The sequence below is a fragment of the Ornithorhynchus anatinus genome, chromosome 10 (assembly GCF_004115215.2).
Source record: "Ornithorhynchus anatinus isolate Pmale09 chromosome 10, mOrnAna1.pri.v4, whole genome shotgun sequence".
Taxonomy (NCBI): domain Eukaryota; kingdom Metazoa; phylum Chordata; class Mammalia; order Monotremata; family Ornithorhynchidae; genus Ornithorhynchus; species Ornithorhynchus anatinus.
Genome location: NC_041737.1, coordinates 19611528 through 19625966, shown reverse-complemented (window position 1 = coordinate 19625966; position 14439 = coordinate 19611528). Strand labels below are relative to the sequence as shown.

The following is a 14439-nucleotide window of genomic DNA, read 5'->3' as shown; positions in this document are numbered from 1 at the left end:
TAGAGTGTTTGAAGAGGGGCCTATCAATTTTACACCCCTCTCCCCTCCAGGAATGCTATTTACTCAATTCATCTCTGTCACAAATATACAGTGTTGTGACTGCAGAGTGGCTGAAGTATTGTGGCAAAACCATTTTTAATCAAGATTTGCCCTACAACCTTGGAAGAGCCCTCAACAGCTAGTTGAATAACAGAAGTGCCAAAGTGAAGAATATCGTAGCTGCACTTGAAGACAAGAGAAATATAGTCAGGTTTCAAAGAGAACTATGATGAGTATATTAAAACTTCAATCAATCTCCATTTGGTGTTTGGGAAGCATAACCTCCAATGTTAATAATCTTCTATAATCAAAAATGCTCTCATTCAGTAGCATTCACAGTCTCTGTCCACAAATAATCTATCTTCTAGCAAGAAAGGAGGTAAGGTGGACAGAGAGAGAAATCAGAGAGGAGTACCAAACTGGGAGGTGTGAGGAGCAGAGGAACCAAAGAAGGCTAGTAAACGGAGAGGTGCTGGGTAGGCAGAGAGGCAAAACAGATCACAGAGAGTGAGTTATGGAAAAAATTGGACGAGACGTGCAGATTGGGAGCAAGAGACACAGATGAGAACGGGTGATGAAAGTAGGAAAAAAGCCAAGGAAAAAGGATGCAAAATAGGCCCCGTGAGAACTCGGCACAGGCCTGGAGTTGCTGGGCAGTGGGGACCTGGGCTGTAGGAGGTAGGATGTAAAGAGCCAGGTACAAGTGGGAATTAGTACAAGACAATAATGTTTCATCCTGAGTGATGGCTGTGAGGGGGAAGCTGAGGGAACTGGAGGAAAGGAGACAGATGAGAACTTTATCACATCATCGACTAACTTACTTATGCTCTCCTTAGCATTCATGTATAAAGTGGGTTTAACCCAGCTTGAGTGCTACTATTCCACCTTCCATCAGGTGGTACAAAAGGAGTGATTTCTCTACAGATCTTAATGCACGAGGTGAAAGTCTCCTAGAGAAGTGGAATTCATTACAATTCTTTCTTTCTAGCTTTGGCCACCCATCTTTATCAATCAATCCATCGGTTAACCATACTTATTGAGCGCTTACAGTGTGCAGAACTCTGTTTTAAGCAATTGTGAGAATATAAATTATTGTAGTTTTCTTAATAGCAAACAGTTTCATGGCTACTAAGTTTCAGAAATGAGTTATAGAAATTACAGAATTTCAAAAATTAATTACAGAAATGAATTACCAAAGGATTATTCGTCAGGCCATGAAAACCATCCTGACTGGTGGCACTGCTCCCCACTTATCCAGTTTTGTCTGTCTTTGGGGTACCAAGGGAAGCAAACCAGGCCATTGAGGAACCTGCCTTTCCCACAGACTCTGGGACTGCTTTTGCAGTCTCTTTTCTCCTCACACAATGAGATTTCTGTAGTAGTAAAACAGGAAGCGGGGGAGTAATATCTGATTCCAGTGCCACATACATCTATTTTAAAGCAATGATCTGTGGGCTTTGGGAATCTTATTACACTGCTGCCTAAAAGAAAAGACAAAGTAAGGCCAGTCGTCAGAAGAACCCGTTTTAGTCCACCTATCCCCCCATCCCAACTTCACTTACTGTTGTGCGACCATGGTCCAGTCACAACCTCCCTGTGCCTCAGATTCCTCATTATTCAATTGATGGTATTTATTGAATGCTTGTCATGTGCAGAGCACTGTACTACACCCTTTGGAGAGTACACCACAACACAATTGTTAGACATGTTCCCTACCTATCAGGAGCTTACAGTCTAGTGGGAAAGACAGACAATGTAGATAAATTATGGATAAGAACATTAGTGCTATGGGGAGAATATCAAGTGCATAATGGGTATAGATTCAACTGCATAGATGAGGCAGAAGTTAGAGTAGGGGAAATGAGATCTTAATCGGAAGAAGCCTCTTAGAGGGGATGTGACCTTGAGAAGGCTCTGTAGGTGGGGAAAGTGGTGGTCTGCTGTATATGAAGGGAAAGGGAGTTCCAGGACCAAGGAAGGAGATGGGAAAAGGTCAGCAGTGAGACAGACTGGCATTAGAGGAGCGAAGTGTGCTGGCTGGATTGTACTAGGAAATCAACAAGGTAAGGTAGGAGGGGTAGAGTTGATTTTTCAAAGCTGATGGTAAGGAGTTTCTATTTAATGCAGAGGTGGATAGGTAACTACTGGAGGTTTTTTATTTTGTTTTTCTTTAATGATATTTGTTAAGTCTTTACTGTGTGCTAAGCAATGTACTACGATAATCAGGTTGGTAACGGTTCTCTGTCCCACTTAGAGCTCATAGTCATAATTTCCATTTTACAAATGAGGTAACAGAGGCACAGAGAAGTTAAGGGATTTGCCCAAGATCACACAGCAGACAAGTGGCAGGGCCAATTTAGAAACCAGGTCCTTCTTACTCCCAGGCCTGTGGTTTTTCCACTAGACCTCGCTGCTTCTTCAGTTGTTGAGGAGTGTTGGTTAGGAGGTGGTTAAGGAATGGGGAGATGTGAACTGAAGTGTTTTTTTTAGAAAAATGATCAGGGCAGCAGAGTGAAGTATGTCTGGAATGGGAAGAGGCAGGAGGCACTGAGGTCACTGAGGAGACTGAGATGCAATATTCAAGACAGGCTACAAATGCTTTGATCAGCATGGTTTAAATGGAGAGGAAAGGGCGGATTTTACAGATATGGTAAAGGTAGAACCGATAGGCTTTGGTGACAGACTGAAAATGTGTGTTGAATGAGAAAGATGAGTCAAGGATAATGTCAAGGTTAACGCTTGTGAGACAGGGAAGATAATGGTATTGTCAACAGTGATGGGAAAGACGGGGATGGGCAGGGTTTGGTGAGAAACTGAGGAGTTTTGAGTACTCGGTATCTACCTTGTCCATTTCTATACTTAATCCTGAAAATGTTACCTTTTTCCTTATTTCATTCAAGCCACCACCACACCTTTGTCCTTATATTTCCCTTGTTTTATTTTTCTTTTTCCTCCTCTCTCCCCTCCCATTTCTTTCCCTTCCCACTTCATCTTCTCTGGTCACCTTGTTTATTTACAGAGGATCTTTCCCAAACCAATCATTTTCAGCTTGCATGCCATTCCCAAAATGTAAAAATAATAATAGTAGTATTAGTTAAGCACTTCCTATGTTACAGGCACTGCTCTCAGTGCTGGGGTAGATAGAAATTAATCGGGTTGGACACAGTCACTGTCCCACATGGGACTCACAGTCTTAATCCCCATTTTACATATGAGGTAACTGAGGCACAAAAAAGTTGAGTGACTTGCCCATAGTTACACAAGCAGAGAAGTGGTGACAGAGCTGGGATTAGAACCCAGATCCTTCTGACTCCCAGACCCGTGCCCTATCCACTAGGGAATAGTGCTTCTCAACTAGAAATATAGTTTTAGTTTTATAGACTCAACTAAAATGCAGTCATTTAATTTTACAATCCAAATAAATCACATACAAAAAACATGTTTATTGGTTCATTCCTTCTAAAATCACTTACCCAATTATGTGGTAAATATCTTCAGATTTTCCTTTGCGCAATCTCAGAGTCCAAGCACCTGGGTTTGCTTTTAATTGAAAGTATCCCTTATAAAGACAGAAAAGAAGATTATGTGACTATGAGATCCTCATTGAACTTTAGATAGTGGTAAAAATATTTTTTTACAGTTTCTTTATCCTGTTTCATAGATTTAAAATCTACAAGTGTTAATATTACAAATAAAGTTAAGCATATTCATAGGGCTACAGGTCAAGTGGCCTAATTCAGCCTTCTGAATTCAAGCAACATTATAATTGGACCATTTAAAATAAATGTTTAAAGAATGTAGCATCAGTTATCTGTTCCTGAAATGTGAGTCCCTCAAAATTTTGTAATTTCTTTATTGAACTCTGAATACACTGCAATCTTGTTTTCTGACAAGCAACAAATGTCAGGAACAGAAGCTAAGATTTTAGTTTCAATTGTTTGGTGGGGACAGAATGAGAAGAAAAAAATCCATGGAACTCTCAAACCAGCATATTTTAAGATTGTCCTGAATGATCTTTCAAAAGAACAAACTGTAGGCTCTTCTAGATAACTACTACTGCTACTACTACTGCTACCAATATTGGTATTTGTTAAGCACCTACTATGTGCCAAGCACTGTACTAAGCCCAGGGGTGGAAATACAAGATAATCAGGTTAGTCAGTCCCTATTCCACACGGGACTCACAGTCTAAGTAGGAGTGAGACTAAGCATTGAATTCCCATTTTACAGATGGGGAGATTGAGGTACACAGAAATTAAGTAACTTTTCCAAGGTTACACATCAAATGGTAGAGCAGGAATTAGAACCCAGCTCCTATGACTGCCAGGCCAAGATACTTCTCAATAACAAATGAGTCTGCTGAGATTTGTCCAGGATCAAACAAAAACCTTCAGTCCATGTTTCCCCATTTCTCAAGCAACTCCAGTGGTTTCCCAGCCATCTCCACATCAATCAGAAACTCCTTACCACTGGCTTTAAAGCACTCAATCACCTTGCCTCCTCCTACCTCACCTTGCTGTTCTCCTACTACAATCCAGCCTACACATTTCTTTCCTGTAATGCCAACCTAATCACTCTTCCTCGATCTCATCTATCTTGCCACTGACCTCTTGCCCATGTCCTTTGTCTGGCCGGGAATGTCCTCCCTCTTCACCCGACAATCATTCTCTCTGCCTTCAAAGCCTTATTGAAGGCACATCTCCTCAAAGAGGCCTTCCTGGACTATGCCCTCATTTTCTCTTCTCCCACTCCCTTCTGTGTTGCCCTTTCACATGGATTTGCACCCTTTATTCACCCCTTCCTAAACCTCCCGGAACTTCTGTACGTAGCTATAATTTATTTTTATTAATGTCTGTCTACCCCCTCTAGACTATAAACTCATTTTGGTCAGGGACCGTGTCTTTCAACTCTGCTATATTGTACTCTCCCAAGCACTAGTACAGTGCTCTGCACACAGTAAGTGCTCAATAAGTATGATTAATTGATCACCATTTCCACCAATGAGAAATTATTGCTCAAATCTCCACACTTTTATTGCATTTAGTTATAGTTTGGCACATGCTCTTTGGATGTGTCTGCTAATTCTGTCCTATTGTACTCTCCCAAGTGCTTAGTACAATGCTCTGCACATAAGAGCTCATTACATATGACTGATTTGGTATGCACATGATGAGGATCAGTTGATATAATTTATGAGGGAGAGTGAACAGTTGTTTAGTAACATAGGCAATAATGACACTATTTATTAAGCAGTTACTATGTTCCAAGCACTTTGCTAAGCACTGAGATAGGTAGTTGTGGGCAGGGAATGTGTCTATGAACTCTGTCTGATGTACTGTACTCTCCCAAGTAATTTGCCCAATAAGTGCTCCACACATACAATTGATATAAAATAATCACATCATACAGAGTCACATTCCCACTTATGAAGTAGTGTAGCCCAGTGGAAAGAGCATGGGCCCAGGAGTCAGAACTAACCCTGGCTCTGCTACCTCTCTACCATGTGACCTTGGGCAAGTCACTTAACTTCTGTGTGCCTCAATTACCCCATTTGTAAAATGGGGATTAAGACTATGAGCCCCAACACAGAATGTGTCCAACCTGATTAGTTCATATCTAACCCAGTGCTTAGTACAGTGCCTGGCACACTGTAAGTGCTTAGCAAATACCATTAAAAAAATTGGGCCGGAATCTTATTCCTATTTTAAATATGAGGAAACTGAGGCCCAGAAAGTCTATGAGCAGAAGAGAGGAATTGCAGGATCTTGAACCCAGTTCCCCCGACTCCATCTTGACCACTCTCCTACTCTTATACTAAAGAGAAATCACTCATTCCCATTCTATACTTACCAGATTGGCCATCACAATGGTATCGAGCATTGCGGGCTTATTTTTCATGCCAAGGGTAAATTGCAAACCCCGAGGAGGCTGAGCAGAACTTATATCAAAGCAGTGTCCTTCAAGTAACAGATTTTCCAGTTCATATTCTGCTGTCACAGTCCCCTCGATCTGTGGAGAGCAACATTTCATCACTTGAATATGAGCACTTTCAATTCTCAAAATTCACAACCATAGATAAAATCATCCACTTTCCTTAATGTTAGCAAATGGAAAATGAAGAGCTTTTATTTGCTTCTTGGATGTTTTCCTTTCCTAGAAATTTAGAGCCCGTGAAAATTTCTAAACTAATAGTACTAAAGACCACAGTTCATCATTCATTTCTCCATTCAATGGCCCTGATGTTTGTTTGTACAAAAGAAATAGCCATTTGAATTATTTCAAAGGAATTAGGTAACAAATTTAAAATTGATAAGCTTACACTCGCCCACCATTTCTCAGAGGAACTGTGTTTAATAGGAACCAGAAATTGTTTTTACATTTGGCAGAGGACTGATTGATTTCCACTTACCCTGACACAAGGAATTTCAGCCACATAAAGAGATGGGTAATTCTTGGTTCAGTTAACAACATCATGGCAAGGTAGAGAACCTTCATTGGAAGTCAAGCTTAGCTCTACACTGACTTGTGTTAGAAAAGGGGCTTTTAATAGAAATAAGTTATTGGATCCTGTTTTCCCTCACCTGACTCTCTGTACCTCTAAAAGGTGGTTTATGTGAACAAATTTTGAAAATAACAATGCAGTCAGGGTTTGTAAGTGTAGTAATTTCTAGTTACAATGCTCTTCTTTTAGCATTTTTCTTCAGTAGTTTCACTGAATTTTAATGCTGGTATTTTTTACAGTGCTACCATACTTTGTGATAATAGCTTGGGATTTGCCCCACTTGTGCTATAATATATATGCATACTGTACTCTAAGCCCATATGGAACAGTAAATCACACATCATAAAGCATATCTCAAAAAGTGCAAAATAGTAGCCCTTGTGAGGCAAGGCAACAAGGCTCGCTATAGTCTGGCAAGAAAAAATCAAGTGGCTCTTGAGCAAAGTCAGGAGCTACAAGTAACAAACATTGAAAGAGCTTAACTCTGGCAGTTAAATTTTGATGTGCTGATGTACCTGGTCTCAGGTGCCCATCCAATCAATCTAGGCAGAGCTTTTGGTGAGGTCAGCTATGGTTTAATCAGGGTACACACATTAATATTTAATTGTTCAAATTTATCATCTTTATTTATATATTATTTATTCATTTATATATTTACACTATTTGATTATGTAATATTGCTGTAAAAATATCTTTATATTGTTTTTGGTCAATTTTCTGGGACTGCATTAATGGGCTTTACATTATTCCCTTTGGGAAGCTTTACTTCTTTCCCTCTTAAGTAGTCTTTTGCTTAATGCTAATTTCACAGAACGAAGAACACTAAAGCAGGTTTTGTTTTTTTTTTCTCCACAGTTGTGACAAGGAATTTTACAATTGTTTGTTATAATGCCTGGATCAAAAGTAGGCAGTGCTGTCTTGGATTTGACTGATTGAGATGATGTGGAAAAATAGCTATCATTCAAATTCCACATAATTTTAATTGGATTGATATTTAATGAGAGATACAATACAAGGCATCACTTTCATACTGCTCCTCTATCTTGATCTGGCAGTCTTTCCTGACTCCTGAACCTGTCACCCACCTGTCACCACCTATTCAAAAGGCCACCTAAACCTTTCAGCCCTTCTGCCTACACTGATTAGGCCTTTTTAAATTAGAGGTTTGGGGTAGGCTAGTCTCCAAACTTTGCCAAAATTTCTGGCATTAGGGTAGGTTGAATCAGGCACCTCAAATCTGGCCCATGTGCACCTCTATAGTTCTTTGCCAACCAATTAGCTAGCAGGGACCCAAGCAACATTACTCCAATTCTACAGAGTGGGACTTTTTTTAATGGCTGGCCTCTGGGGCTTGGCATAGAATGTGGACAATGCTTTTTCTGGATTTCACATGTTGTTAGGCTCCCTAAGCATGAAAGCAGGACCTTCAGCGATGGTACTGACTTCTTCTCCCTACCTCTGCTTTCAAATCTAATGTTATAAGAAACAGCACAGGACTGAAAGTCAGCTCTGGGGCCCGAGTTCTAAGCCTGACTCTGCTACTTCTCTACCATGTGACCTTGGGCAAGTCACTTAACTTCTATGTGCCTAAATTACCTCATTTGTAAAATCGGGATTAAGACTGTGGGCCTTAATTTAGCTCACGAAACTTACAAGAGCATTCTGTATAACCCTTAAAAAGGCAAAAGCCTATGTATTCATGTAACTATCATGTACGCTCTTTGTAAATGATGGTCTTTGTGCTTCCTGAAAATTAGCTAGCAAAAGATGATAATTAAATGGACAGCACTCTTCTTCCAAGGCAGTCAAAGCTCTTAACTTCATTAGTTACATAATTATAACACTATCTCTTTATCATCCCATTAATTGGCAAAACACTTGAAAAAAAGAAACCCAACTGGTTTGTCAATTATATAACAGTGGGTTGGGGAATATAATTCTACATCTCTTGTATTTACAAATTATTACTTACGCCTTCTAAATGAATATTATCTAGGTCACAGGAACTATATACTGCTTCAACCAACCAGTTGTCCGGAGTAATCATGTTTAGGGTCAAAAGTGGCGATTCAGGCATTTCCAAGAATTTTGCCATAGGCCCAGAAGTGAGAATACCACTGGGCTCCATTTTCAATTCTGATTCCAGAACAAAGCGGTAAAAGCTGTTGATTAAACACAATCGAATTTGAAAAAGGTACATAAAAATCAAGGGCACTGTTTCTTCCAAAAAAAACCTGTCAAGCAAAAAGGATTAGAAAATTGTTTGATGAGGAAATCTTATCGGCAAACAGCCAAAATTGAGAATTGGGCAGGGCTCTCAAATACTGAGGTGGAAAGAATCCTTCAAACTTGAAATCTTGCCCTCAATTATTAAGGAACTGAAAATCCAATACTTCCTGAAAGCTTGCTTTTCATTTTACTATTATTGAATACCACTATGAGAAGGCAGGAAGGGGAAAGCATTATTTTAAAAAGCACAGGCCTGGGAGTCAGAAGGACCAGGGTTTTAATCCTAGCTCTGCCACATCTACTGTGGGACCCTGGGCAAGTCATTTAACTTCTCTGTGCCTCAGTTACCTCATCTGTAAAATGGGGATGAAGTCTGTGAGGCCCATATGCAACAGGGACTCTGTCCAACCTGATTTACTTGTTTCCACTCCAGCGCTTAGTACAGTTCCTGGAACATAGTAATAATAATAATAATAATGTTGGTATTTGTTAAGCGCTTACTATGTGCCGAGCACTGTTCTAAGTGCTGGGGTGGACATGGGGGAATCAGGTTGTCCCACGTGGGGCTCACAGTCTTAATCCCCATTTTACAGATGAGGGAACTGAGGCACAGAGAAGTTAAGTGACTTGCCCACAGTCAGCCAACAAGTGGCAGAGCTGGGATTAGAACTCATGAGCCCTGACTCCAAAGCCCATGCTCTTTCCACTGAGCCACGTTGCTTAACAAATACCACAGTGACTATTATTATCATCATTAAGGAGGTTTTGATTAGAGGCGAAAATTATGTTTGGGGATGATCTGCGATTTCACTTTTCCATCCTCTGTCCTTCAATTTGTTGGCTGCATTGTTGACACTAGGGCTGCAGGAACTTTCACTAGCATTGGCTGAGGCTTTTCAACTCCTTGGGTCAGTAACTGAAAAAAGGTTAATAATAATAATAATATTGCTGCCAGTGACTTGAAACACAGGAGAATTTCAGTCAATGGTTTGAACTTCTCAGGTTAGTGTGGATCTTTCAGGCTGATGATTATTCAGTGCTATTTAATGGTTTATATGCACTCAAGTCTTTTAAAATTATAATTAACTGAAACCAATAATTATATTTAACACTAAAATGCAAATAGGTTTAATTATGTAGGAAATTTAGCAATAGCATGATCCTTGGAATTGATATTGTCCTGAAAAAAAAAAGGTAATCTGCGGGGGTGGAGGGGAGATAATTTGAGAAGCAATTTTTCAGAGCCTTGGATAAGATATCCTGAAATACTATACAGAAAAATTAGTCTAAATGTTGTGTCCCAATTTCTCTAAAAAGGGTCATTTAAATAATTTAATAGAAGAAATAGGGAACTGAAATTACCCAGTGTGGAAATCATTTTTTTGGAATGTGTCAAGCAATCAAATGGAACTTTAGTAGAATTGTTTGGCTCATATTGAAGCAGAGATTTATAGAAGAAAGACATAGATTCTTCTACCAGAAACAAGTTGCTGATTATTTACAATATAAGGGAGCAAAAAGCATCACTCAATCAGGATGGAATTGCACTGAGACTAGACTAGATGAAATATTTCTGATCCTATCATTATTGGTTAAAGAGAAAAATTATTTTTGATTTTAATCTCAGAATTAACTTTAAAGCATGGAAGTTAAACAAAATCAAAGCTCATCGAGAGAGAATTATCATTCGTGGAATAAAAAAAAGAAACATGAATAATTGTTTACATTTTAGATACTCATTTCTTTTCCTTTAAATAGTGGGTATTGTTTATTAAAATTTTTTCTACATTACAAAGTATTCATTAGCAAACAATTAATTTTCTTAGAGCAAAGATATAAATCAAGTATATGAAGTGAAAGATCACCCCAAAGATACAATTCTGACTTGAAATACAGAATAATATAGAACATGCACACTGGTGCTAAATAACAGAATTTCTATTTGGTAACAAGTTCCCACCCAGCGATGGAATTATGAGGTTGACAGAAAAGAAACCTAATTGATAAAGGAGTATGGGATAAAGAATTGAATAATGACTGTTAAAAATTTACTTGATCTCCTTTGGTTTGTGTAATAATACTGAAATATTTAGTACTGAAAAATCTAATACTGAAATACACCTACAGGTGCAGATGTGATAAAGGCTCTTAGAACCTTTGACAGCATGGCCTAATGGAAATAGCACGGGCTTGGGAGTAGAGAACCTAGGTTCAAATCCCAGTCATGATTTGTCTGCTGTGTGATCTTGGGCAAGTCGCTTAACTTCTTTGTGCTTCACTAACCTCATCTGCAAAATGGGGATTCAAACCTATTCTCCCACCTACTTAGACTGTGAGGCCCATAGGGGACCTGATCTCATATCTACTCCAGTGCTTAAGGTAGTGCTTGGCACACAGTAAATGTTTAGCAAATACCACAATTATTATTGTGTGAAGCGACATTACACAAAAATCAAATTGGCATCAAGTATTCTAAACATGCCAATGTAATAATGAGCAACTTTTTGTAAATTCTTGGCCAAGCATGAGTCTTCTGCCACACATGAACCCATAGTTCAGTTTCAGCCAGTGGTTATCATCTTTGAGTATGAAAAGCTCTGCACACAGTAAGCACTCGATAAATACGACTGAATGAATGAAAAAATTTAAAATGAAATAAATAGATAAAAACTCATTGTATATCAGAGTTATGGATAGTTTGGGGAAGCAGAGAAGAAAAAAATATAGTCTGTCTCATCTGAACCTCACTCTTAATCTCTTTAAAGGCAACCTGCAATCCAAGAGACATAATTTGGATACAATTAGTTTCTTTAGCTCATTTTTATTTATTTACTTTGAGTGGACTGCAGATTTAGATAGAATGCCAATGAATCTGGGATGTTTATATAAATGGAGTAAAGTTATCATATTTGTTGGAGGCTGAGATAGAGGATATTCTAGATATTTGGGCTTGGGGAAAATATTAAAGAGAATCTGCTTCCAAAATTATCTTCTAAAATGAAAATTTAAATGTAAAAATTGACTCATACTTCCCTGTAATACATTTGTCCCTAAATTATATACAGCTTTATATACATTACTTTTTTTTTCAGTTTTGTATCTTAATTTTTCAAAATGTCTCTCAGGGAACATCAGTCTTGGAGGAAAAAAAATCAAAACCTGTTGGCACACATTTTTGACACCTGAGATCCCCAAATCAACTGCCTAAATGAACATATCTCTAATTCTTAATTAAGGCAGCCAGTATCATCTGACCATCTTTGAGTTTCATTCTATTCTTGTTTAGAATTAAGAAAACTGTCTTAGCTTCGGCCAAAGGCACATCTCTTATTGGGCTTGCAGGCTTTTCTAGCTAGAATTACAATCCTCAGAGTAGGATATCAGATACTAACCTCTTTAAAGGTACTTCTGAGAGCTTGGACCTACAGTTCATAAATATTGTCAGCTTCATGTTGACTATTTGGCCAAGTACCTATTAAAAAAAGGTTTCATATTAAAAATTATTTCTATATCCAGTACATCTTTTTTAGAATTTACAGTAAATTTCAATGAACAACTTTTCATTGTGAGAGAAGCCAAGAAAGCTTAAGCAAATACCAAATAATACCACTAGACAGTCAGGTTGGCTCTATAATAGGCAAAGTGAGCCCTGGTCAGTTACCTAAAATTCACTACATCTCCCTCTTTCGTAATTTGATGAGGAAAATGCTGGTCCAGGAGGAAGGAGATTTTATTTTCCTTTCCACAATGAAATGGAATTCTACCTGTTTCCTCAGATACATACACATGGTGATAATTACCTAGATCTTGCATAACTCATAAAGATGCTTAGAAAGAAAATGCTTGAGAGAGAATTTAAACTTCTTCGGTGATTTCATAATTATTGTTGTTCAGATACAAATTGAAATGCACTTCCATGTTTAAATTACACTAAGAAAAGGGGTATTTTCCAGCTCTGTATTCCAGAATTCTTTCCTTTCATCTTTTTCCGTTCCAAAAGTTTAAGGACAGCCAGAGGCATAATTAGGTATATCTGTATCCAAGGCAAGTTTTACACCCAAGATACCTGGTTGAGAAGCAGAGTTGCCTAGTGGGAAGGAGCAGGGCCCAGGAAGTTAGAGGACCTGGGTTCTAATTCTGACTCTGCCACATACCTGCTGTGTGATGTTGGACAAGCCACTTAACTTCTTTGAGCCTCAGTCACCTCCACGGTAAAAAGGGGATTAAATCCTATTCCCTCCTACTTAGACTGTGAACTCCATGTGGGACAGGGATACAGTCACTGTATGCTTAACAAGTACCACAATTATTATTATTTAATTACTCCCTGATCCTGCTAATCAGCAGTAATCTTGTGGGAAGCACAAGATGCTGACAAGGACATCATCTTATTCCTTCCTCTCCCTCACCTCCACTGTATGATTGTACTGAAGGTCTTGTCCGGGGACCTGCACCCCTGGAATCCCCCTTCTGGGATGAATCAGGGCAGTTATCCCACTTACTCCACACTCATTATACCTTTGAGTCTAGCCATAATTCCACATAAAATGCGGGAAGGGGAGGATTGAATATGTTTAGCAAGAAGAGCATTCACTCAAAAGGTGTCAAACTTGCTCAAAGGTTTAGCAGTAGATGTGACTTCCAATTACCATTTGCTAGCTCACAGTCTCTATGGTTTCTGAAGTCCCAAGGAGAAAAGATAAAATCCCTAAAAGAATTGGATCAAATGCTAATAGACACAATGGTGTGAAATGAACAAATTGACTATGAGAATGATTACACTGATTTGAACTGATTCCAGAAGCAGTGAGTGAGAGTTCTGGTGATATGGGGCTTGAATGATAGGTTTCTCAAACAATTTACATTTGATGATGAGCAATATATATTAACTCCAGGGAGAAACTGTGATAATCAACAGTCACATGATAGAGCATTGCTCTAGCAACCAGCTAGCATTGCTGGTTCATCTATTAAACTATCAAAATTAGAGAAATGTGTTTCATTATGTGTTAGGAATTGATCTCCGATACGTTTTCCATCCTAAATCATTACGAATAAGCACCCTTAGCTCTGCTATTTTTCACCATGCATTTTGGGTATGACACTATTGAAGAATTAGGAAATGCTCTCCAACAATGCAACCCTGCCTAGTCAGAGCAAAACTCAGTGACAGACAAAATGGCTGTGATTAGTGTTGGACACCATGAATACTACAAGGCAAGTTTTTCTTCACATGCAGTTCTGCAAGAAAGCAATTCTCATGTTATAAGGGAAATATACTTCAATGCTCATTAAAATAATCAAGCATACTATTTTTGATGAACAGAAAAATTACAAAAGTTAATGCATAAAATACAGAAAGAAAATAAATTTTAAATAGTTACTATCTTACAATCAATACGTGTGCCATCTTCTGGGCTTCTCTTGACAATGGATCCACTATAGCAACAACATCATAAAATGCATCATTTTCTTGAGGATTTATCTTTATAATACTAGAGAAAGGGAAAATGTGAAATAAGTGGCATGAAATGAAAATTAAATTTATACAAATAATATTCATCAATATTTTCACAAATAAGAGGCAGTAGCCAAATCATCAGCAGACATTTACTAAGTATTCACTGCAAAACACTGAACAAACAGGTAAGAATTAGAAACAGTCCCTG

General features: G+C 38.5%; 1 protein-coding gene across 3 annotated transcripts in view; it reads right to left on the bottom strand.

The window, feature by feature from the left end:
* Positions 1–14439, bottom strand: part of UGGT2 (UDP-glucose glycoprotein glucosyltransferase 2) — a 126673-nt gene that overhangs the window by 27565 nt on the left and 84669 nt on the right. For all 3 annotated transcript variants that reach the window (XM_029073585.2, XM_029073586.2, XM_029073587.2), the window contains 5 exons: positions 14163–14265; positions 12163–12242; positions 8514–8703; positions 5890–6048; positions 3513–3598 (listed from right to left, as the gene is read on the bottom strand). In XM_029073585.2, coding sequence (XP_028929418.1) covers positions 3513–3598; positions 5890–6048; positions 8514–8703; positions 12163–12242; positions 14163–14265 — 618 coding nt within the window. The remainder of the gene's footprint in view (positions 1–3512; positions 3599–5889; positions 6049–8513; positions 8704–12162; positions 12243–14162; positions 14266–14439) is intronic.